The sequence below is a fragment of the Leptonychotes weddellii genome, chromosome 14 (assembly GCF_054177405.1).
Source record: "Leptonychotes weddellii isolate Sample4059 chromosome 14, ASM5417740v2, whole genome shotgun sequence".
NCBI classification, from domain to species: Eukaryota; Metazoa; Chordata; class Mammalia; order Carnivora; family Phocidae; genus Leptonychotes; species Leptonychotes weddellii.
Window position 1 is genome coordinate 70,749,977 of NC_138382.1, and position 21,853 is coordinate 70,771,829.

Genomic DNA, 21,853 nt, shown 5'->3' on the forward strand with positions numbered 1-21,853 from the left:
CATGAGTATTCCTTACTCTAGAGGTAGGGGCGAAACCGATCCGCAGCCTGCTTGCTTAAGCCAAAAAATGTCTGTTGCCTGAAGAATTTTGTTTTGGAAGACAGGTTTTGGGTCAGAACCTTATTCCCTCAGGAGTTTCACAGTTGAGCATGCAGGCATATTTTATAAGCTTGGTGGCCACCCAAGCCTTAGAGCCTTCTACGTGGATGTTCCCAGGTCAGGCTTTTCGGGAATCTCTTACACAGCTGGGCTGCCTGTCGTGTTGGTAGCATCGTTTCCACAGAGCGGTCTCTGTCTGGCTAGGAATAGATGTTTTTTCCCCTCTTTCTTGGACGCCTGAGTGGCAATCTCCCTCCTGCGGTCCCAGAGGCCGACCTGCGTGGAAAACTCCAAAATGGACATCAGAGTGGGGCCGTCCACTCCCGCTCGGACTCCCGGCACCCAGGGAGGCTCAGAGAGGTGGGTCGATGGCCGCGGTGACCTGGGAGCCTCCCGAGGCCCCAGGCTGTGGCTATCAAGGCTGCTGAGCCAACAGAAGTCAGAGGTCACAGAAAAGACAACAGCGCAGTGTGGTAGCCGAGATTGAGGAGGATGGCCCAGTGTCTCCAGAAACAGGCCTGCTGGCAGCCAAGCCCCAGATGCAAAGCCCCTGAAAGTAGGATGGTCGCTGGAGATGAGCACACAGCAGGCTAGAGGGCCTTGTGGTTGGGAGTGTGGGCTCTGGAACTCACCACCTAGCTCCAGATCCCAGCCCTTCCGCCAGCACAGCGGGCCTGATCTTCTTATGCCTCAGTTTCCCCCTTCTGTAAGTAGAGATGATAAAGTACTGTGAGGAATGAGATGACTGACATCACTTAAGTGCATTAGAACAAGGCTTGGCAAATAAATAAGGGTAAACTGAGGCCCAGAGAGGGCAAAGGAGCTGTCTGTGGTCACCCAGCAAGTCACTGGGGCAGCCAGGCTGAAGCTCATGACTTCTAGTCTCGTGGACATGTCCCTCCTCCCCCTTCATCCTCAGTCAGACTTTTTCAACTCTGCCTTCTGCAAAGGAAATCGCGTGACCCTTCAGCCTGCAAAAATTCAGACTGCACAGAATTTTGGAAACCTCTTTGGGCTGGCTAGGGGCCTTGCTGCAATTCTGTTCGGCTGTGAGTTCTTTTTTCTCCCTTTTTTTTTTTTCTCCTTTTAAAGCTCCAGAGGGTTTCTCCTTTCCTGTCTCCCCAGATAGAAAACTTAAGCTTTTGGTAAAGGAGTTTGAAGACTTAGATCCCTACTGTGTGTCCCTGAACCAACCCGCTCCCCCCTCCCCGGCCTCAGTTTCCCCATCTGCGAAATGGAAAAGTTCCCTCCCTTGACAGGTGGACGGCCCCCACCTGTCGGCCTGTGAGGGCTCCAGGGACAAGCGAGCCAGGAGATGCCACCCTGGTGCCACTGGGTTGACAGTCGTGTGAGCACTGACTAAGCAAAAGCTGGTGACGCATCCTTCTAGGAAGTGAGGTGAAATCCACCAGAAATGCCACCCACTTCCGCCCACCTCCTGGTTTCGAAGGTTACTTGAATCATCTGAGTTGCTTGCGTTTTTCTCACTCCCCTATTTCAGCAACGTGCTCCCCAGCCCCTCTGGGTTGAGCCCATGGTGGCCAGGAGCATCCCATCTGTGGGCCTCCAGGGTGTCAGAACTGAAGGGCTTGGTGGCTTCCTGATCTCTGCTGGGGACCCCAGCCACGGGCCCTGGATGCCGCCAGCCTAGGGTCAGCCCTCTGAACTTAACTCTCCTCATCTGTGAAATGGGTGGATGAGCCCTGCCCAGCAGGGTGAGATAGCAAAGCCCAGTATAGCTGGATCGGGGTCCTGCCCCTTCTCATTCCCCTCGTCCTTCCCATCCACAAGGCGCTGGCTTACCTGGGACCCAGCTGGGGCACGGGGGGTGTTGATATGCCTGAGTCCTCTCTGGCTGTGGACAACAGAGGGATACTTGGCCAAGCCAGGAAGCCCGGAGACAGATGCTGGCCCATGAGGACCAACAGTATGCTTACTGCAGCCCTCCCAGCCTTTTGAGGGGAAGCCTGGGGCCCAGAAGGGGAGGGCCTGGAGCAAGGAGGCTGTGGCGCCAGGACTACCAGCCAGGCTGCTAGACCGGATGATGTTGCCTCACCCCCTAGTCCTCCTGTCCTCTATGTGTGTGCTCACTCTAAGGTCAGCCTGGCACCATGAGGGGCCCAGTCCGCCTGGGCCTGGGAATTCAGAGATGGGTGCCGTGGTGGGCCTAGAGCAGGAGTAAGGGATTCAGGGCTGAGCCCTACCTTGCTAGCCCCTGACAGGGGCCTTGGATAAGTAATGCCCACCCTGAGCCCCCATCTCAAAAATGCTGCTCTGCCCGCCCCTGAAAGTTGTCATGTGGCTTCATGAGATCGTATAGGTCTAAACCCCTCTACAGACATTCAAGAACTGTCCAGATGGGAAGAACTTGGTATTTGTCACCTGCTGGGACATTTATGTGTTCCTTTCTCTCAGATAGTGTCAGGCACAGAGTAGGTGTTGGCCCATGCGAGCCGGGGCCCGGGGGGGGGGGGGCAAGTGAGTGTTGAATGAGTAGGTGACAAAAGTTATTATTTGTGAAGCACCTGATGCATATCAGGCCCCACACAGGGAATTTTCCGTAAGGTGCTCTGAGCCTCACAATGGCCTTGGGAATTTAGGTATGTCCCCATTTTACAGATAAGAAAACCGAGGCTCAAAATGTGAAATAACTTACCTAAGGTCACATGGCCAGTGGTTGAGGAAGTTAGGATTCACACCTGACTCTCATGTTCACGTGTCCCCCAGTGGCCCACTGGGTCCCCCCTCCCCGGGGATGCTGGTAAGTCTTTAACAAACGGTTCCCTGGGAGGAGGTGGAGGGAGGGACTTGTCCAAAGCCCTGACTTGTAGTATTTGCCAAATTCCATGGTGTAAATCTTCCTCCCGTTTTTTGATTTCAAGCAACCAAAGTGATACCAACTGTCTCGCAAAATCCCTGAGAATGTAGCAAGCGGCCCTCTGAGCCAGTAACGGCTCCCGTGCAGCGCCCCCACCCCCTCACCTCCCCCCCACCCCACACCCGCACCCCCACCCGCCGCCAACCCTTTGCAAGCCCAAGGTGGCCCCGGCCCGGGACAGCAGACCGGAACCAGGCAAATGGGTTGGTGGGGAAACGTGTGCCTCCGGACACATCCCCAGCCCTGTCCCACTGGCGTCCCTGGAGCGTTCTTGGGTTCTCCGTGTCACACAGAGACTTGGGCAGGACGGATGAGACCTGCAGTTACCCATGCGGTACGGCGCCTGGAATATTAAGGCCTGCCAGTCCCACCGTGTGCGATATTCCTGCCAGGCCTGGAGCGGAGCCCTGTAAACGCCGGGATGTAATGGACAATAAAAGTCGCCGGAAAATAGTGAGCCTCCTAGGACCGCTGGCGTCCCTGCCACACGCAGCCTGCTGGGACCACGAGCCCTGTGATCATGAGGCACGATCGTCACGTAAATATATAGGGTCTCTCACCAGCCGCGGGCCAAGATTTATTTTATTGAGACAGCTGGGGGAGGGGGACGGCTCAGGTTCATCGTCCTGGTGACTTGGTGAAATGCTTTGCCATCACTTCCCAGCTTCTGAGAGAATGCAGCGGAGGCCAGTGTGGCCTCTCCCACCCTTCTGAAAGGGGGGATCCCCCAGAGGCCATGGGTGCCTCCCTGCCACATCCACAGGCCCAAGGGCCTGGTTGGCCCTGAGACGGGAGTCCCCCGGCCTTATTGTGAACAGTCGGTTTGTAGAGTGGGCTGCCAGAAATAGTTGCTGTTGAATGAGCACTGTTTTTACGATGATAATGGTAATCATTGAGCTCTTGTGTGTACCTGGGTCCTGATAGTCCTGGGCTGGTATTTTGCCTGCAAGTCCCCGCCTAACAATCCTAAGAGGCGGGTCCTACCTGGCCCCCTGTTTACAGAAGAGGGAACAGCAAAGAGGTGACTTCGGGACTGGCCTGAGCTCGTGTGGTCCGGCAGAGGCAATGCAGGACTTGAACTTTGGGCTCTCTCCAGAGCCTGTGCTGGGCTGCTTCCACCTCCTTAACTGCCTGGCCGTCTGGTCCCAGGGGGACCCGGAGCCACCACCTCCCCGAAGCCCCCTTGATTAACTCAAGTTAGAAGCAATGGCACCTTCTGTGATTTTGCAACACAGAGAAGCACTTTGCTCTGGTCCCCCCTCCTCCACCACATGTGCTTTTTCCCCGAGGGCAGGAACCCGGTGTGTGCACTGCAGAGGATGTCCAGGTGAGCGAGGACTCGGGCCTGTGTTTTCATCCAGGGGCTGCCTTCCTCCAGCTGGGGCTCCTCCAGCAAGTCACAGGCCTCTGAGCCTCAGTCTCCTCAACTGTCAGATGGACGCACGGTCTGCCTTGCAGTGTTGCCTGATGAGTGCACAAGCTGCCAACACTCCTGAGGGATCTGGCCCAGGCCCCGGCACGTAGGGGGTACTCTCTGCGGGACCCCCACACACATACGTCGCCTCGGTGGTTCCGTGTCTGGGAGCCCGGGAGGCCTCTGAGCCACGCCCCCATGTGCTGTGGCTTGTTGTGAAGGGGGCGGGCGGTGTTCAGGGGGCTTCTGAAAGTCTTCTAAAGCCAGACAGAGTGTCCCCTCTGTAATTCTAGACCCAGAAGATCTGGTTTTCTTCCCAGGAATGCGCACATGATTAGATACGGGATCCCTGAGCTCAGCTGCGGGGCACCAGCAAGTTCTCCGTCAGTCTCCTACAAAAGGTCAGAGCAGAAAGAGCCGCCCTCCCCGCCCCTGGACTGTGGTGCCGACCCACTATGCTGTAGGTGGGGAAACTGAGGTCCAGACACACGCTCTGATTTCCCCAGGGTCACGCGGTCCTGTGAGAGTCCCTGAGGGGCCCTGAGGACCTCCCCCGCCCAGCCACCACACCACACGCCACAGCTCAGAGCAGAAATCCTGCAGCAGTTACAAGTGGCCTTGCACTTCCCAGGCCCTGCTTGGGTCCGTGAGGGTCCTGGAGGGACACAACGCAGGAAGATACAGACATCGCCCTGGTGGGGCCCCAGAAGCTGTGCTTGCCTGCTGGCCAGTCACTCTGCCCCAGGGGGCAGGACTGGCTGCAGAAGTGGAGCTCGGCCTCGTGGACATGGTGCTGGAGGCGCGTGCTGGTTCGGGAGGCCCCAAGGGCCCTGCAGCGGACGGAGGGGTGGGGATGCCTGTCCGTGGCCCTCTGCACCGCTCTGCCCTCTTGTCCACGTCCGGGGCAGACAGCCGGGCAGTGACCGGGAGTGCTGGAGGGCGTGGAGGCTGACCAGAGCCGACTTAGACTTCTGGAAGTTTCTTGCCCCCTCTCAGGCCCAGGAGGAAGTGGAAGGCTCGCTGGGGTTGGCTCGCCCGGCCTGTATCTGTTTTCCCTGGGTGCTGTGCTGCGTCCCAAGGGGCAGGAGCACACGAGTCCCTAGAGGCAGGTCTCTGCCCTGAAGAGAATTCCTCTCCAGCAGGCAGGAGCCCAGAAGCAGAAGAAAAACAAGGTTTAGACAGAAGGCACCCAACTCGGAGGCCTGACCCGGCCGGTCGGGAGCTTCCTCTGTGAGGCAAGGCTGATGACACCCACCTAGCTGGGTCATGAAGGACCCTGCCGCATGCACCAGGGCCTGGGCGGGGAGTCCACCCCGCAGGCCCCGGGAAGGCTGGCCTGGGCCCAGCGGCGGCCACCCAGGGGGCCAGCACCTGGCATATGCCTGACAGTTGGCCCCGGGCGGCGGGGAAGGTATGCTGGCAGGTGGCCGAGCCGCGGTGCCAGGATCTGGCTCGGTGTGTCCTCTGGGGCCTCAGCTGCCATATGCCTGTGTCAGTCCCAGCGCTCTCAGGCTGCCGATGGGGCACCGAGGGGAGGGGGCTGTTCGCCTAGGGTAGAGGTGGCTCTTGTTTTGGAGGAGGAGGCAGGTGTTGGCCACGGGACTGCTTTTCGCAGACCGAGGGCTAGGGCCAGCCTGGAGCCTTCCCAACTTCCTCCCATGCGTGCGCAGGTCCGAGGGCCTCCCCGGCTTTGATCCCGCTGTGTCGTCCGCCGGAGTTCCATTCCCCTCTGCTCCTAAACCTGCCCATCCACACAGGCCACCTCAGCCTCTACCTGTTGTAAGAAGCTGTCCGGGACCTTGCCTGGCCCAAAGTGAGAATCCTTCAGTCCTTTTCCTGCGGGCACGTTTCATGTTCTTTTCTGGTTTCTGGATCTGTCTCTGTGTTCGGGGGTTCTCTCCTGGGGAGACAAGAAGAGCAAGGGAGTTTTTGTCTGAGTCATCTCAGGGTTAGCGGCCATCAGCCCAGGCCCTGCACGGAGAGCAGCTGGGAAGACCTATGGAAGGAAGGGAAGGTAGGAAGACCCTGAGTCCTAGTTCCTGGATCTGTGGTCTTGTTGGGAGAGTATGGGGCCTGAATGAGGATGTAATAATAATCAGCAGCAACTCCATTGGTTGGGTGTCCGTTAATGTGCCAGGCCCACGGCTACATACTTTTGATTCATGTGATGTCACAGCCCCGACTAGCAGCCCAGGGTGGTAACACGGGGCTCAGGAGCTGGGACATGGCAGAGCCAGGACTCGAACCCACTGCCGCTGTCTTCCACAGCTCTCATCTGTCAGGCAACAAATATCTGCGGCTCAGCTTACAAAGGAAGAGACTAGAAAGGGTTAGGCTTTTAAAGGGACAGCAAGAACTTTTATACTTCTTAGCATTTGCTGGGGCCCCAGTAGGGATGGGCGGGGATGGAGTACAAGGGACACAGGAAGGACACCGTGTCGCTCCCGAAGCCCAGGCTGGCTTAATCCTGCCGTCTGCTGTCAGGTACCTGCTTCTGGGTTGGGGGTGAGCGGTTCATAAAGCGCCTGAACGGCAAACCCCTTTGCCTGAGCAGCGTGGGGTATGGGATGGGTTAAGGAGGCTGGGTCCCGGCCAGATGCTGCCATGGCTGTGCTCATGGCCCTAGCAAGTCTCTGATCCTCCAGCCTCAGTTTCCTGGAAGGTAGAATGGGGGAGCGGGACTGGGCGACCCCAGAGTGGATTCTTTTTTTTTTTATTTTTTAAAAGATTTTATTTATTTGAGAGAGAGAGAGTGAGAGTGCACAAGAAGGGGTAGGGTCAGAGGGAGAAGCAGACTCCCCACCGAGCAGGGAGTCCGATACGGGACTCGATCCCGGGACTCCAGGATCATGACCCGAGCCGAAGGCAGTTGCTTAACCAACTGAGCCACCCAGGCGCCCCCCAGAGTGGATTCTGATGGCGTTCCAATCCTGCTGGTGTGGGGCACACCTATGTTTTCTCCTAGACCGGTGGCCGCTGCCATCAGATTCCCGTCCCTGGTGAGCATAGGGCTCCCTGGTGGCTGTGACAAGTTCCAGTCACCACAGCGGTGACGGTGGAGCTATTTTTGGGGCAGCGCGTGGTGGGGGAGTTTCCTTTTGGCAGTGACTGGGGATGGGAGTCTTGGGCAGGGGAAGTCCCGTACCGAGACAGGGCCGGCCCCTCTTCCTTCAGCCGCCCTTGGCACACGGAGGCCACCCAGGTCCCCAGAGGCCCCTGCACCGCACATCCACCCTCTACCCCGAGCTGAGCAGCCCTTCTCCCGAGCCTCTCAGGAGCCACTTTGCAAGGTACTGGCCTTTGTCCTGCCTCCGACTGCGGGGAACCCCTCACTCTTTCCTGCCGCCACCTTTGCCCCGAGGCTCTGCCCGGCAAGTGGCAGGGAGGCCAGCGAGAGAAGCTTCTGGAGCCTGGGCTCCTGGGGCACCTGACCTGGCTGAGCCTCTGCCGCCGCTGCCCCCTCGATCATCTGCCTGGTGGGGGTTGCCAGCGGGTCAGCGCCGTCAGCCTGGCATGACATTTGTCGCTGCCCAGGTGGGGGGTGCGGGCCATTGCCAACAATGGGTTTCACACTGAGTGATCACGGGCTTTGCCAGAACTCCTGAGGTTATGAGGGAAGCAGAAAAGGCCATTTTTTTCCCGCCTCTGGGATGAATTTTAGCTGCCTGGGCTCGTTTCTGATGTCTGAGCAGCGAGTTCTCCACGGAAGATTCTCCCACCAGGAGTAGCTATCCCCTTATGGTCTTTCATCCTCCTGGGGCCTGGGGCGAACTTTTTACCAACACTGAAGCTGGGGGCTGTTCCACTGGCTTTCCTCCTTCCGTTACTGGTTGTCAGGGCTGTAGCCATGGTCTGAGTCGGGATATGGGGGTAGAGGAATTTCTCCCTGAAACTGCCCGTTCCCTGTGGCCCCTGAATGAGCTGGCCTGGGGGCCCCCAGGCTTCTCCTTCCCGGCCTCTGGTGTTAACAGACTGGGTCAGCAGCCTTCTACCTGGCCCTCCCTTTGTGGCCTGCTGGGGCCACAGAGCTGAGTGGTTTGGTCTCTACCTTCAAGGAAATCTCCAGCTGGGGAGAGAAAAACACGAGCAGGCAGTAACAACACGGGAACAAACACTGTGGAGCCACGGAGTCACTGACGGGGGTTGTCCAGGAAGACCTCGTGGAGGAGGTGCCCCAGGTTGGCCTCTGAAGGAGGAGCCAGGTTTGCCTGGAGGCACTTCATTCCGGGGAGGGGGGGTAGAGTCTGCTAAGGCCTTGAGGAGAGAATGAGTTCATTTATCTGAGGGGTAGGGGTCCTCGGCATGGCTGGGACTGCCTAAAGGGTCTGAAGCTCCTAGCAGGGTGAGATCCCAGCTTCCTCCGGCTCCAGTCTCCAAGGCTTGCCCCAAGCACATGAGATTAAAACCCAGACTTTGGAGAGAGTTAGATCTGGGTTCAAACACAGGGCTTATCATCTACTAGAGCCAGGGGCTTGGTGGGTCACTTATCTGTGCCTCGGTTTCTTTCTCTGTAAAATGGGGTCATGGCAGACATCCCGGCAGGGGTGTGCCCAGGCACTGCATTTAACTCCTTGGCACAGAGGAAGTGCTGGGTATCTTCCTCTTCCAAGTGGGTGGGATGAAGCATGGCCTTCACCGGGTCCTGGAGCCAGACACCTTCCCAGACAAAAACCCATGGCCTCGTTGCTCCTTTACCTGAAAGATGAGATGTTTACAGCTCCTGTATTTTTTTTCTTCCAGAATTGAGTTTTATTATCCGAGCAGGAGGAAATGAAAGGTGCTTAGGAACCTTCTCAGTTTTAAAAAAGGCTCTGGGAGGAGCGCCTGGGTGGCTCAGTCGTTAAGCGTCTGCCTTCGGCTCAGGTCACGATCCCAGGGTCCTGGGATCAAGCCCCACATTGGGCTCCCTGCTCCGCAGGAAGCCTGCTTCTCCCTCTCCCACTTGTGTTCCGTCTCTAGCTGTGTCTCTCTCTGTCAAATAAATAAATAAAATCTTTAAAAAAAATAAATAAAAAGGGCTCTGGCCAGCCGTGCAGTGAGAGGGGAGGTGTGTTTTGAATGACTGGATTTCTGCCCGAGCTGAGACCCTGGGAATCCTGCAACATGAGGGTGCGCATTCCTTGCTTGGGGCTCCAGGCTCAGGGGAGGAACCACTGGCCCTCTATCCCTGACTGATCAGAAGTGTATGCAGTCGGCTCCCCCCGCCAGGCCCCGGGCGAGACACTGACGGTTTAGAGATGACCGCAGAGATGGGCTCCTGCTCAGAAGGCCCACAGAAGAGGAAGAGGGGGTGACCTAGGAAGCAGTTGGTGCCCAAACGGTGGGCTTCAGGAAGAACCCCACTGTGCGGACACCAGCAGATGGGGGAGGGGGGGCCTGGGCACTGCCCGACTGCGGCCGCATGCCCACTCTTCGGGGTCTGTTTCTTCTTTATGGAGGGAGACAGCCCAGGCGGGACTTGCCCAGGACCCCAAAGGAAGCGTCGAGCCTGAGCAGGACCCAGGATCTGGTCCTGATGTATGTGTGCGACTTTGCCCGTGACAGTCCAAGGATCCCCACAGGGGTGTGTGGTTGGGAAGGGGAGGGCCCTCTGCTCAGGGGCCTCGGGTGGGGTGGAGGAGTTGGGAAATGCAGGAGGGCAGGCCCATGCTGGCTGGGCAGAACTTGGAATGCCTCGTGCAGGACCATGGGCCTTGTCCTGGGGAGCTTTGGGCGGGGAGCAGCAGATCGGGATTCGTGCGCACCCTGGGAAGAGGCCCTGGAAGGACGGGGCTGGTCATGGTCCCATGTCTTAGAGAAGACAGGCTCCTACTGGTCCTGAAGCTGAGGAATCTGAGCAGCATGTGTGGCTTCGCGAGTGGGGAGGGGAAGTAGGACCAGCCCGGAAACCAGACACCATCTGTGGCTCATCCCCTATGGCTCCCAGGCCCCCCCGTGACTCTGGCCTGCGATCTGGCTGCTTCTCGTCCAGTGATGAATGGGTAACGTCTGCTTATCCCCAGACCAGAAGCGGGGCCGGGGTGGGGGGAGGACCCAGCAGCCAGAGCCAAACCTCTGGGCCAGAATTCATTCATTCATTCACTCTTCCAAGGCAGTAAGGACCGGGGGAGTCCGACAGACTTGGTTTCAAGTGGCAGTTCTGCCCGTGGCCTGCTATGTGACCTTGGGCCCATCCCTTAGCCAGTCTGAACTTCCGTATCCTCTCCTAGCCGTGTGGATCATAGCAGCCCCCACCTAGGGTGGCCACGAGGGAACAAGGCCTGCCCAGCCCCTGGCGCAAGCCTGCTGCGGACGCGGTGTGTCCCGCATTAGGGCTAGGACCCTGCCCTCCCCCCCAGCCCGTCTGCACCGGCAGGACATTCCTTCCAGCCCCAGGCCCTTGTAAACTGGGTCATGAAATCGGTGGAGTTTCTTTGGTTTGCTCACAGCCTTGCTGGTCCGGGAAGCTGGTTTAAATGGCAGCGTTCTCCGATGTGTAGACTCTGGCAAGTGCTGTTTCTCCTCAGGGCCTCTTGCCTCATCTGCGGAATGGGACTGATGGCATCTCTTGGGCTGCTGGGGAGGCACTCCGATCACTCAGCTCAGGGGAGGCGCCTGATCTGGATGTTGTGTGAGGCCGAAGCGGGTCCAGCCTTGACCCCGCCAGCGGCCGCGCACCAGGAACTGAGGCGTCTCCTTGCCGGGCCTCAGATCTCCACACGCGAAGGGGCCCGAAGGGGTGCATTGGGCAGGGCTGGCCTGCGGCACCTGTCCTAGGCTTCTGCCACCCAGGGGCCTGCTGGCCAAGCGGAAATAGCCCCTGGTGCCCACACCTGGTGCCAGTATTGGGTCACTCGCTGGGGGAGGAAAGAGAACTGCGGGGGGAGGGCGTCAAGTCACCGAGCTAGTTTCCTGCTTTGGGAAAACAACCCATAAAGCTGTTCACTGCCCTGGAAGGACTGAGAAAGGGCCTTCCTCAGGCAAAGTGGCCCAGGCTGCAGCGTCCAGGGGAGGCAGGGGCAGCAGCATGCCTGCCTTGGTTGACGGAGTGACAGTGTGGCCGGGCGCAAAGCCTGCGGCTGTCGGGAAAACCCTGACCACACGCGGACGTGCGTGCACACGCCTGGGAGAGGGCAAGCAGGACACGCCGTTTCCACCTCAGGGTTTGAGAACAAAGTGAGACCTGAACAAATACTCGCCTCCCCCCAGAATATGAATGCACCACCACAAGACCCCCAACGTACAGAGCCTCGCGTGCATAGACCCCCAAACCTGCCCCAAGCGAGGTCCTTGCCCTGAGCCTTCGTGGGGTCTTGAGTCGTCTTTCAGGGAGAGGGTAAGGGCCTCCGTGGGCTGCCAGCCTCCACGAGGTGGGTCATTTGGGCAGTAGGGAAAGGAGGGACATGACTCCTCTAGATGAAGCTTCCAGAAATTGGGAGGCAAGGGCCAGGGGACAGAAAGGCCACTGGAGAAACCTCCTTGCCCAGCCCAGCCCAGGAGCCAGTCCCTTCCAGGGAGTGCTCGGATGAAACCCAAGCCCCGCATTAGCAGGAGCTTCGCCTGAAGGCCAGGCCGGGAGGAGAGTGTCAGGGGGCTTTGCAAAGAAAGGTAGCCACAGTTCACATTAGCGATGAAGGCATTTGCTCCAGAGTGGTCCCAAAGAGGACATGCAGTGAGGCAGATGGAGCATGATCTGGGGGCCAACAGCCCCGGCTCTGTCGCTTACCAGCTGTGTGACCCTGGGCAAGTCCCCACCCTTCTCTGAGCACCAGTCCCCGTGTCCGCCACTCGTCCGCCCAGTGAGAGTTAATGCTAATGACAGAGTCTCTGAGGACCTTCACACGTGTCAGGCTCTGCTGTAAGGAGTTTTCATCTGTAAACACATTCGGTCCTCTCAGTGACCCTAAGAGGAACATCTATATTAGATACCCCATTTTCCAGATGAGGAAACTGAGTCACTGCATGGTTAAATGACGCCAGGCCAGGATTTGAACCGAGGCACCTGGCTCCCCGGCAGGCCTCGCTGAACCCTTAGGCGCATCCTGATGTGGTCCCTGGGCACCTGGTGGACACGCACGCGTGGGGAACCCGGGCTGGGAGCCGCACTGTGCACCCACAGTGCCTCAGAAACACAGGGCCCTTGCTCCCCACAGAAGAAAGGCCCTCTTTTAGGTGGCCCTCAGTGCGGCCTGTGTCCGGGTTTCACATTCCATGCATTTTTGGCCCCTGACTCGGGCTTGGCAGCTTGGGCCTCATTGTTGTTCGACTTGGCAGGAGCCACCAGGCACAGGCTGCTAGCTCCCTGTGCAACCCGGGGATGCACATGTGTGCTGAAGGGCTTTCCCTGCGCTCTGTCAGTCTGAATCTCTGCCTTGGTCTTTCTGCATCCACACCCACTAAGAAGCAGTTTGGGGTGGGAATTTCCAGTAAAAGGGTTGGGCTTCCATGGAGGTATAGACAGACAGAATGCAAAGTCTCTGAACATGCAGCACCCCTGGAGAGCAAGAGGCAGGGACTACCTTGGACCCAGGAGGGGCTTTGGAGTCATTGAGAGCAGATCTAGCCCCATGACCTTGAGCGTCCCCTCTCTCAGCCTGTTTCCTCATCTATAAAATGGGTTTACCAAGAGCCCCAGGGTGCATGGGAAAGATCTGGCCCACTGGAAATGTTCAGAGAACCTTCATTGCCTTCCTCCCAACCATCCCCCCTTCCCTTTCTGCCTCCCTCCCTCCCACCACACTCCTTCTGTCCTCTCCCTCCCTCCTCCCGCCTCCTCATCTCCACCCTTCCTCTCCCCTCCTCCTTCCCCTCCCTGCCTCCTTCCCCTTTGCAGTGTCCCTCTCTGACACTCAGGAGCCTGTGACTTGCAGAATCCTCCTTGGCTGCTGCTTTCCTGGAACAAAGTCCCCTCTTCCTCACTGGGGAGGACATGGTGCAGCCCTTCCATTAGGTTCTGGATAGAACAACTCTTAGGTGGCTCAGTTGTTAAGCGTCTGCCTTCGGCTCGGGTCATGATCCCAGGGTCCTGGGATCGAGCCCCGCATCGGGCTCCCTGCTCCGCAGGAAGCCTGCTTCTCCCTCTCCCACTCCCCCTGCTTGTGTTGCCTCTCTCGCTGTGTCTCTCTCTGTCAAATAAATAAAATCTTAAAAAAAAAAAAAAATAGAACAGCTCTTAGGAACAGTCATTTACCAAAGCTCCAGGGCATTGGCAGGAAAGGTACCATGGACAGCAGAGCTGCATCGCTGTTGTGCTGTCCCAAAGGGCACGGACTCTGGGGGCTCCTGTCCATGGGGCCCCTGCAGTGGGTAATGGCCCCCTGTGGCCCTCCAGCCTTGGGATCACCCCTGCCCACTCCCTGTTTTTGAGGGAAGGGACTTGTTCAGTGGGGAGATGACGTAGGAAGTTCTCCACCTTGCGTATAAGGAAAGGAAGATGAGGAATTGCCACTGAGAGCCTGTGAGGAGTGCAGGGAGGTGGTTTTGGGCAAAGATGCCACCAGGGGTTTGAGTTCTGGCTCCACTGCCACGGATCTGGGCAAATCTCTTAACCTCCTCGTGCCTCAGTTTTCTCTTCTGTAAAATGGGACAATAATAGACCCTATCCCATGAGACAGGGTCTGTTAAATGAAAGATGGGCGAAGAGGTGAAGTGTACAGAGCAAGGCCTAGCATAATCAGAGCACACAACTGTTGACTTATCATTATCATTACTGTTATTTCTGATGGGGCCAGGGACCCCTTGGCAGTGCTCCTGGAGCCCTGTGTGAGGTCTGGGGTGGGCTCCTGAGTGTGTAGTCTGCTGCCTCCGGGCGCAGATGTTGGGAGGGTGCCGCTAATACCGCACAGGGCAAGTGGGGATGACCTTGGCAGACACCTGCTAAGCCTCTGCCCAGTGTGACTTGCCCAGGCTCCCAGCTGGTGAGTGACAGGGCCAAGATGCAAACCCAGGCCCACTGGCCCCAGAAGGCTGGGTGGGGTCGGATGCAGGGAGGGAGATGTAGAGACGCACATGCCGTGGTCAGCAGTCCACGTGAAGTCCGTCGGCAGGTGGGCAGGTGGGCAGGTGCACATGTGGGCCTGGCCTCTGGGCCGCTCTGACACTTACAGAGATAAAGACAGAACCTTTTTGCTGAAGACAGTTCTTCTCCAACCTCTCCCTGGAGGTCTCCCTGAGGGCAGAGGACGGTGAACATGTCACCCCGAGGGGTCTGGGGATGCAGCCCGCAGCAGCTGCTGAGCCTGCAGGAGTCACCGGTTTTATCTTAAAATGAATGCGCATTTTACATTCTGTTCCCTCCGAATCCGGTTCATCGGCGCACACGTTTCCCCACTGAGTAACAGTGCTGCCTCGGGAAGCCACTCGTGTTTGTGTGTTTATCCTGGGGCTTTTCCTACCGGTCCTCACTGTGTCACCCTGGGGGTGTGTGCTCCGGTGTGGGAGCTCAGGCACAGATGGTGGCGAGACGCCGAGGGGGCCGTGGTCCCATGTGCATTTCAGGAAGCCTCGGTGGCGCACGCGGAGGAGAGCTGGTGAACAGGGCATGGGCCCTGGGGGGCCCAGGTGGGAGGGGAGTCCCACACTGGGACAGAGTCAGGGGGGATGGCGGGCGGAGAGGGCTCAGAAGTGCGGACACACCCCCACAGCGCCCTCCTCCTGCCGCCGATTCAAGACGAGAAAAAAGAGAGCAAAAAATCTCTACATAAAATGCCATGTTTGGGGGTCGAACCTGGCTCAGTGTTGGCAGCTTCACAGCCAGGGGACAGCATGGGCTGTGCTTGGCAGGATGCGGCGCCCACCCTGCACGACTCCCCGCTGCGGAGGGCTCCCCTGCGAGCCTGAGTCTAGTCCATCTGCTCCACGTGGCCTCGCTCCGAGGGAGACACAACTGGAGAGTCAAGCTCAGTGGGTCATTTGGGGCTTGGTGGACATGCTTTGATAGCTCAAAAGGCATCGCAGACATCCCTGAGCCTGGAGGGCTGGATGCTCACCCCCTGTAGCTGGAAGAATCTACAGTGGGGAGGAAGGAAGAGACTCCTTTCCCACCGCGCAGACGCCGCTGTGTTAATGAGGGCGGGTGTGGACTTGGGAGGTGTGTGCAACGGAGCTTGCTGAGCCACTGGACCGGGGGAGGGGGGGCTCTCAGGTTGGGGTTTGGCTGGGGTGTAGGTGACCAGGTTAAAGACTGAGAGAGTCCGTCTAGGGAGAAAGTGATGTCTCCGGTTGGTTCTCCAGACGCAGATCCTGAGAGTGAGAAAACTGTAAGGGAGTGGGGGAGGCCGACGAGCAGGGGTGTGATCTCGGAGTGCCCTGTGTCCTGGAGTGTGAGTCACACCTCGGAGTGCCCGAGTGTCCTGACCCAGGCAAGGGCACTTCATACCGGACCCCTTGGTCATTGATTAAGGGCTGTCCAGGGGGCCACCAATTCCTAGGGACTCGGCTCTGGCTCCGGAGGGTGTAGACAAAGCTGCTGCGATAGCCTGGGCCAGTCCTGAGGGGCTCTGTTTGGGGTGTGGAGTCTGGGGGACAGCCGGGGCGGGGGCCCTCACCACACGCCTGCACTACGACAGGGACCTACCTCCCGTGCATCAGGCCCTGTCATTCTCCGCGGTGCTGTGGGAGCCCCGGCCTGGCCCTGGGCATGGAAGCTGCTGCAGAAATGCTTGTGGCGGCAGGAAAGGCTTTCCTCCCAAGGGGGAGGGCTTTGCCCCTTGCGTCCGGGAGGATCGTAGTGGCCAGGTGCCGGCTCTCACCTCCGGCTGTACCTCGCTCTGCCTTGGGCCATGCCCCAGAGGCAGCCCTCCGCTAGTGAGGCTGGCAGAGGCTGCCTGTGACACCAGGGGAAGTGGTGTTGGGAGTGCTTCTTAGATGACATTTAGCTCAGGCCCAGGGAACATAGTGGGTGCTTTATCAGGGACTGCTGCTGTGGTTACCATGACAACTGGTGGCTGGCATCCTTGACTCTCCTAGGGGCCTCTGACGTGGCAGCCCAAACCCTGGGGGGCACAGGGGACTGCTCCCTTGTGCAGAAGCCTCTGCGCCTGCCTGGAGGTCTATGCAGCGCTGTGAGGGGAACCCATGGCCTTGGCCTTCCCCGGGTTTGGTGTACCAGGGCCCAGCAAGGATGGAGATGTGGGGTCCTTCCTGCAGCTACTGCATGCAGGCTGTCACAGGGTCTCTTTCCTGACCACCCAGGCGGTCAATCTGGGTTTTTGTGGGGGTGATCATGGGGGACAGGGCTTTGTAACTGCCCCCGGGAAGCACGGAGGACAATAATGTGGAAAGAACAAGGCTTTGGAGCCCAGCTCTTGTGGAGTGGAATCCAGCACCTCCTTTGTTGGCTGGGGGGGCCGCCTTTAGACTTTTTCCTGCGCAGAGCCCGTTTCCCCCTCTATCCAGTGGGGATGATCCTCGCAACCTTGTCAGATGGGAAATGGAGGGAAGGTGTGTCCTGTGGGGCATGGAGTCCTAGCCCTGCGGCTTCTGAGCTGGGTGGTTGCTCTGTACCTCCGCTGGAAGATGGGGTCAACGGAAGTGCCTCGTCCAGCCTGGTGACGTGGAGGGGAGAAGGTGAACAGGCGTGTGTGTAAGAAAGCCCGCGTTTTCTTTTGCAGCCCGTGCCCCGGGAGGCTGGCATGCAGGATGGCCGGACAGCCCAGCCACATGGCCCACGGAGGAAGCCCGAACAGCCTCTGCCACAGCCCAGGGCCTGCACACCCCCCGGACCCACAGGTGAGCCCTTTGTCTTTGTCTGCAGAGCACTGGGGACTCAGCAGGGAGCTGGGTCCCTGAGGCTGCTTCATCCCAGCCACTGGAGGAAGCCCTCCCCCACCCCCACCCCCCGCCCCCAACGGAGTCACTTCGTGAATGCTTCCAGGGGTGGGAGTGGGGCTCACTACCAACCTGGTCAGCCCTGATTTCACTCAGCAGCACTCGGAGAAGCCTTCTCTGTGCCGGACTCTGGGATTTCCGTGTGAATGGAACAGCTTTATGTCTGCGGGATCAGGGCTGGTTAGAAAGGCCATGTGAGAGGAGAGAGGAGAGAGTGAGGGGCTCCGGGGGGCACGGGCAGCCTGTGCGTGCAGTCCCAGAGTGCTTCCTTACCCTCAGCTGAAGCTGGCTTCCCTTTTTGGTTTTAGCTGCGTCCTGGCCCTCTTCAGCCTCTTATCTAGAACCCGCAGAGCCTCAGGACACTGCTTTCCTTACACCTACCTCACCCTGTGCAGATCCTCGGAGAGCCAGGCAGCCCCCCGCAGCTTTTCTGAAGGTGGCTTCTGGGGTTCCCAGCTGCCCGCATACTCTGTGCCTTTGCATATGCTGTTCCCTGGGCCTGGAGTGCCCTCCCCGACTCCTCGTGCAGGCCTCGGTCCAAATGCGGCTCCTTCTAGGGAGCCTCCCGGTCCCACCCCACTCCCCCCGCTGTGCGGCTCAGGCGCTGGGCTCTGGCCATGGCATCCCGCTGGGGAACTAGTTCCCAAGTCTGCCTCCCTTCCTAAACGGAAGATCTGGGGCTGGGGCTTTACCGGTCCCATCATCCCAGGCCAGGCCCAGAGGAGCCCCTCAATGCCGGGGGAGTCAGTGAACTGCAGATACATGTAATACACCCTGACGTGGCTGTGTGTGAGACAGACGCAGGTCTGCTCTTAGAAAGCACACAGCCTCCTGGGAGAGAAAGGTAGGAAACAGGGCAGAAGAAACTCAGGGGCCCATGGAGCTCCAGAAGGCACATGATCCAAACTGGATGGCCAGAGAGGCCTCCTTTAGGAATTGGCATGCAGAGGCCTGGAGGGGGCAGGCTGGGCAGGTCACCTGGGCCAGGTGCTGCAGGGCCTTGTGGACAGCCTGGTATGATGCAAAGTCATGTCCAGGGTTGGCTTTGTCCCCAAAGCTATGAGACCCGAATCAAGGGAAGACTCAGAGACAGCTACCTTCTCGAGCCCCAGAAGGCTCATCACAGCCTCTAAGTGCCTACTTCCTGTTGGAGGACATCAGGTGGACTCTGCTGTTTGACCTGCTTGGCCAGGGCTTCCATGTGCAGTTGTGCGGGTGTGTACTGCACAAAGGTGCCTGGCCAAGGAGGCCGATGAGTCTGAGATCCTCCTACACCTGAGTTCTCATCAAGCCATGCTCCCTGCGTGGGGCTCCATCAGCCCAAGGGAAGGAGCAATTTTACAGATTCACGAAGAGGTGAGACATGTGAACTAGTAGACACGGTGTCTACTAGTGTGTGTGTGTGTGTGTGTGTGTGTGTGTGTGCGCGTGAGCGTGCACTCGTGTGTCTGCACGCACGTGCACACACCCCCCCACATAGCGTGTCCTAGGGCATCTGCACTATTTGTACTCTCCACTCCCGTTACTGGAGGGGACACGGGCCCATTTCCCAGGTGGAATTTGGGGAGGCAGACCCCAGAAAGCCTAAAGGCCCGTGGCCACTGCTGGTGCCGAGTCCACCAGCACAGCTCACTGATGGCTGGGGGCAGTGGGGCCTCCTCGGGTAATGCAGCAATTTGTCATATTAAGTCATTCACTAACAATTGAGTCCCCCTTGATTAATCTCCCAGAATTAGCCAGTTGCATTTTGAGCAATTAGGGTTAATTACAGCCTCATTTGGCAGAAGAGAGAGCCCCGTAATTATTTCACGAACAAGGCGAGGCGGCGGTGTCCGGGCGTCTGGTCACACATGTTGGAGTGGATTAGACACGATTCCTCGTCGTTGGGCGGCAGAGGGCAGAGGGGCCCTCCGTCCCGCCAGCATCTGGCCGGGGACGCCAAGCTGGGGTGCACAAGCCGTGTAGACACCAGCACCGCCCCAGGTCAGGGCGGGAATGAGGCCAGGCAGGTGCATCCTCTCTCCTCCACTCACGAAGCGCTGGTATTTAAACACCGCCTGGGGAGACATGGCGGCCCGAATCTTGCCTGTTTCGGGACATAGAAACACCTGAAATTGACAGCAGAGCCATATTCCATCTCCTCCAGCAGGAGGCCCTGCTGTTGCCCTGAAATCATCCTTAGGAGAAGGAGCCGGGGCCCGCGATGGCGAGAATACTGTGTTCTAGACCAGGCGGGGCTCCAATCCCGACTCCAGCCCTCACCAGCCAGGCAACGACGGGTAAATGAGCTGAGCCTCCACTTCTTCATCTGTAAAATGGGGCCGTGAAGACTAAGTGAGGTGGAATACTTTAAAACCCCAGCATGGCGTCTGACACTGTGGGTGTTAGGGAAAATATGTGTCACAGATTTCATTCTTCTCTTTTTTTTTTTTTTAAAGATTTTATTTATTTATTTGAGAGAGAGAGACTGAGAGAGAGAGAGCATGAGAGGGGGGAGCGTCGGGAGGGTCAGAGGGAGAAGCAGACTCCCCGCAGAGCAGGGGGAGCCCGACACGGGACTCGATCCCGGGACTCCAGGATCACGACCTGAGCCGAAGGCAGTCGCTTAACCGACTGAGCCACCCAGGCGCCCCTCATTCTTCTCTTTTAACCTTCATTTTCGTGTTCGTGGCTCAGGAGCCCAGAGCTGAAATACCCGCAGTGTAGAAGGAACAACTTAGCAACCACTCAAACTGGTTTTGTTAAGTTTCTGTGCCGCAAGGCTAGTGGTTTGTCATTTCAGGGAGCTTTCTAGCTGTGAGAGCTGTCCTCTTACTAAAATACGTTTGCTGAACGTGGTGGAGTCACATGGGAAATCATTGAGGTTTCAAATGAATGAATGAATGCATGCATGCAATCGAGAGAAAGAGTTCTGATGCCCCCATGCTTTATGATTCTACCAGTTTGCTGCTGAGCGTTTTCATCAGGAATGAAACAGAGCTGACCCACTAAGAACCACGTGAATTTCCAAGAAGGAGAAAGGTGCTCGTGTCTGAGAAAGCCCTGGTTAATGTGTCTTCCATCTGGAAAGTCTTTGCAAACCTGCTTGGGGCGTGCCAAGTTCAGTTATATTGGGCCCTATTCAGAGAAAGAGGAATGCGCCTTACTTTTCAGGGGGTGGGACAGCTGCTTCCAGATCTGAATCACACAGGCCAAAATCTTTATGAAAATCTTCCCAAAGCAATGTTGGTAGCTAGGTAAGATTTAATGACCAAATATTTAACAGCTATTAAAATTCAAGAAGTGTTTGCTGACGTGTTGTAAATTCAGCAAATGCTTGTCTCGTTTCTGCCTTGGGTCTGCTGAGGAGCCCCACACAGAAGTGGGTACAGACCGTGTGTGAGGTGGAAGGCCCCACAGAGGGACAGGCGGATGCTGAGGGAGCCCAGAGGGTGGGGTGGGACAGGGAAAGTTCTAGAGAGATGACAGGTGGACTGGCCATGATTTAGGGCAAGACAGGGAGAGGAGGATGTCCCAGGAAGAGGAAGGAGCCAGGCCTGAAGGTGCAGGACCAGTCAGGTTAGGCAAGTGTTTAACTGCCAGTGTTTGGATGGGAGAACGGCTGGTGCTTATGAAAGGCTGCGTCATCTGGAACTGAGTCTATAGTGAGTGATGGGTGAGCCCATTCGTGGTTTTAGGTGGACAAGGGAGCTTGCATTTTAGAAAGATCAGTGGTTGCTGGTGCTCAAGGCACAGGTAGGGTGCAAATAGGAGGAGACGAGGCCACTGCCTTCTCCCCGGTGAGATGGTGCCATGGTCTTAAACGGCTGGACATGGGGAGAGAAGATTCCAGAGACTTGCAGGGAGAAAACCAACTGCACTTGGTAACTGAAGGGGTGAGGGAGAGCCGAGTAGAGGATGTATCCAGACTTCTGGCGTAATGGCTGATGCTCTTTACGGCTTTCACCTTTCAAGTCTTGGCTTGCTAGTCACTGGAGTTGGTTCCAGATTCTCTTATGTATGTTTAAGCTCAGCTTCCTCTGAGCTCAGTCAGCGGGAATTGTCCTGAGGGACCCACTGCAATTGAGGCGATCCTGTGCTTTGTTATCAGGTGACTCCTGTGTTTTGGCCATCTTGCTCACTGTTCCCATGTGCTGATGGCCCTGGGAGCTGAGTGTAGACTTCCAGGTTGGGACGGTCGTGGTGGTGGTCATGTCAACAGTGCAATACCTGGCACTTACCTCATCCCATCCTCCGACCAGCTAGGAGCTAGGTCTTATTCAGAACTCGGTTTTGCAAGGGAGGAAACCAAGATAAATGCCGCTTATGTTTTGCTCTTGAGGGGCAGAGCCAGGAGTCTCTCCGTGTCCTGTGGCCCCACAGCACCCCTTCCTGCCACCAGGTCTGCGAGAGGGAAGATGAGCTTTGGGTTTGAAATTAGCCAGATTGTGGAGACCTGAGCGGGGTCGGCCTCGTAAAGAGCCTGACAATATAGACTCTCTGTAAACCCTGCCTTTCTTTTGTGTAACACAGATTTAAAACACATCACCGTAAACACATACACCGAATCCATTAGAACTCCCCACACACGGTGTCAGATGTCTTTAAAGGTGAAATTCGTTTACAGGAAATGTCATTCTGATCAAGTACGCTTTTTAAAATCACAGAAACAGTTG

The 21,853-nt window shown here is 57.6% G+C and overlaps 1 protein-coding gene across 1 annotated transcript in view; it reads left to right on the forward strand.

Annotated features, from left to right (window-relative positions):
- Window positions 1-21,853, forward strand: part of NEK6 (NIMA related kinase 6) — an 83,685-nt gene that overhangs the window by 22,187 nt on the left and 39,645 nt on the right. Inside the window, exon 2 of the mRNA XM_081803581.1 lies at window positions 16,982-17,099. Coding sequence (XP_081659707.1) covers window positions 17,010-17,099 — 90 coding nt within the window. The 5' untranslated portion in view covers window positions 16,982-17,009. The remainder of the gene's footprint in view (window positions 1-16,981; window positions 17,100-21,853) is intronic.